General features: G+C 31.8%; 1 protein-coding gene across 1 annotated transcript in view; it reads left to right on the top strand.

Annotated features, from left to right (window-relative positions):
• The window catches only part of LOC113817376 (carbohydrate sulfotransferase 11), a gene marked incomplete at its 5' end in the record, with an annotated part of 15,732 nt that overhangs the window by 11,924 nt on the left and 1,308 nt on the right, over positions 1-2,500 (top strand). The window contains 3 exon segments of the mRNA XM_070115051.1: positions 497-770; positions 1,176-1,221; positions 1,481-2,500. The exon segment at positions 1,481-2,500 is cut by the window's right edge and continues 1,308 nt beyond it. Coding sequence (XP_069971152.1) covers positions 497-770; positions 1,176-1,221; positions 1,481-1,668 — 508 coding nt within the window.

The following is a 2,500-nucleotide window of genomic DNA, read 5'->3' as shown; positions in this document are numbered from 1 at the left end:
TTAGTGAATAAAAACTGACTAGTTATCACCTGACATGATCGGTTTACTTCAGTATACTCTTTGTTAAACTCAAGGCACAATATTTGTTTTGAAGTGAATGAAATTAATTTCTCATAGACTTAGTCACTTAGACCCTTGCCATCATTGACCCAAACGAATCACATATATTAGGAACTTGAATTCACCTAAGAATGGTTTTAAAATTGCCACGTCCATAGAAAAGAATCTTAGGACAAATTATTGGAATTGGTTGTAAATTCACACAAAATCTTTGGGCATGTGAATAGCTCATATAGTACTTATCTGGTTAATCCCTGCACCATTGCATGTAAAAAGGAGAGAGGATGTAATTCTTCGTAGATTTGATGATAAGTCACAGTCATCTCTTTTTATATGTTCATTTTATTCTGATTTTGATAAATAAAACTCGCATTATGAATGCCAGGACCCAAAGTATATAAGGTTTTATTATACATTATATCCTTATTATTTACAGAGACAAGATCCTTTCAGGAAGTCGCTTCTACAGCAAACTTGCACGTACCATAATCAAGCAATATCCTGAGCTGGGTCCAGGCGAAACACGAGAACGACCCAAATCCTGGGGTGTATTTGGGAAAAATGTGCCGCGTTCCGTTGTCCCTTCTTTTCCGCAGTTTGTACAGTTTCTGCTAGACGAAGCAGCCAGGGGCCAAAAACTTGATGAGCACTGGACTCCCATGAGCCAGTTTTGCACACCTTGTCTTGTAAATTTTGATGTATTTGCTAAGGTAAGTGATATGCAAGAAAATGTCAATCTTCGATAAATCATTAAATCAGTTGAAATATTGTAAATTGATTATCTACTTTTATTATGTCTTAATGTTCATGGAATAATAAAGTTTTACTGGTATATATATGATAGAAAACATTTAGAAAAAAATTAAAATTAGAGACTTTAATTATTAGTTACTTCATTTTGTTATATGATATTTTATCTTTATTATTACTCTTATAGGGAAAAGAGCAGATATCTGTTATAAATAGCTATATACAAGATTTCATACATAATGAAAAACAACATTTACCCAATTAATCATAACTATGTTGTTGTTTTTTTCATTTCTTTCATTTCTTTTCCTTTTGACTGTTAAAACAAAAAATCCTATATTTGATATTATTATGACTTCCTGCAGGTAGAAACTTTAGAAGAGGATGGAAATTACATTATATTTTCTGCAGGTAAGTATATATATTTATGAATATATGGATACAAGTTGCAAAAGCATATTGAGATGAATAGATAAACAGATGGGAATACATATATAGATATAGATATAGATATATGGATATGTATTAGTCAATGTTTTGGATGTCAGAAGTTTCAGTAGCATAATATGATTTTCAGATTAGAAAGAATTCCCAACCTCAAATAAATAAAAGAAAAGATGTGAGTGATTATTTTTTATACTGAATTAAGGTTTTTATTTTCTTTTACTAGGTATAGAAGATGTGATAAAACCAAAACGAATCAACCGCTCAAGGAATGAGCCAACTGATGCTGTTGCAGACAAGTTTTTATGCCAGCTTTCGCAACAACAGATGAAAGGTCTTCTTCAGTTATATAAATACGATTTAGAACTATTTCAATACGATGCATCAAAGTATGTGAACTGTACGGTGACCTAAAAAAAAAGTCTGTGTATGCATCTGTGTATAATGATTTTGGATTTTTAGATTATTTTTGATTTATTGAGATGAACTTGCATATTCATGAGAATATATGATAAAGATATATGATTACACATATAAACATGCACTTATGTTTGTAGACATCAGGCTTGTTCACACCATACATGTGTGTGTACACATACACACACACACACACAGAAGTTTTTTTTTTTTTTTTTTTTTTTTTATTAATTAAACTTCCATTCATTTAAAACTTGATTGCTCAGACTGAAACCTTTTCTGTAACTTCTTTTGCACCCAACCACACACTTGATTATATTAATAGTTCGAGCAGGTATTGGTATTAACCCGATGGAACCAAGTAATCACATCCTCTACTGTCATTTTCTTTTATGATTTTTGTTTACACATAGAAAGCTCCATTAGTGCTCAACCACCAAGGAGCCAATTAGGAAGCCTATGTGGCCTTATCTGACTTCCCCTTTCCTGGAGTTTTAGATTTATTTTTTCTACTGCTATTAATATTGATTTTATTATTGTTGTTGACATTATGATTATTATAATGTTATCAACAATATCAAGAACACTAAAAAGTTAAAAAGAATCTTCCTGAAAATCAGGGAAAAGGAAGAATAGGTGAGCTATGTAAGACTGATTAAGCATTTGTGGAGGCGTCTATGTGTAAAGACAATCAGTAAGCAGACACAGTAGACATGGCATGTATACTTGCCATTCCAGCAACAGGGGGTTAAATGTAACTCTGAAGTTTAAACATGAGTAAGGTACAAGAAGCAGACTTATGCTAAGTGTGTTGATACTTATTAAGGTC

This window comes from Penaeus vannamei, chromosome 3 (genome assembly GCF_042767895.1).
Source record: "Penaeus vannamei isolate JL-2024 chromosome 3, ASM4276789v1, whole genome shotgun sequence".
NCBI lineage: Eukaryota > Metazoa > Arthropoda > Malacostraca > Decapoda > Penaeidae > Penaeus > Penaeus vannamei.
This window is presented reverse-complemented; position numbering and strand designations above follow the sequence as displayed.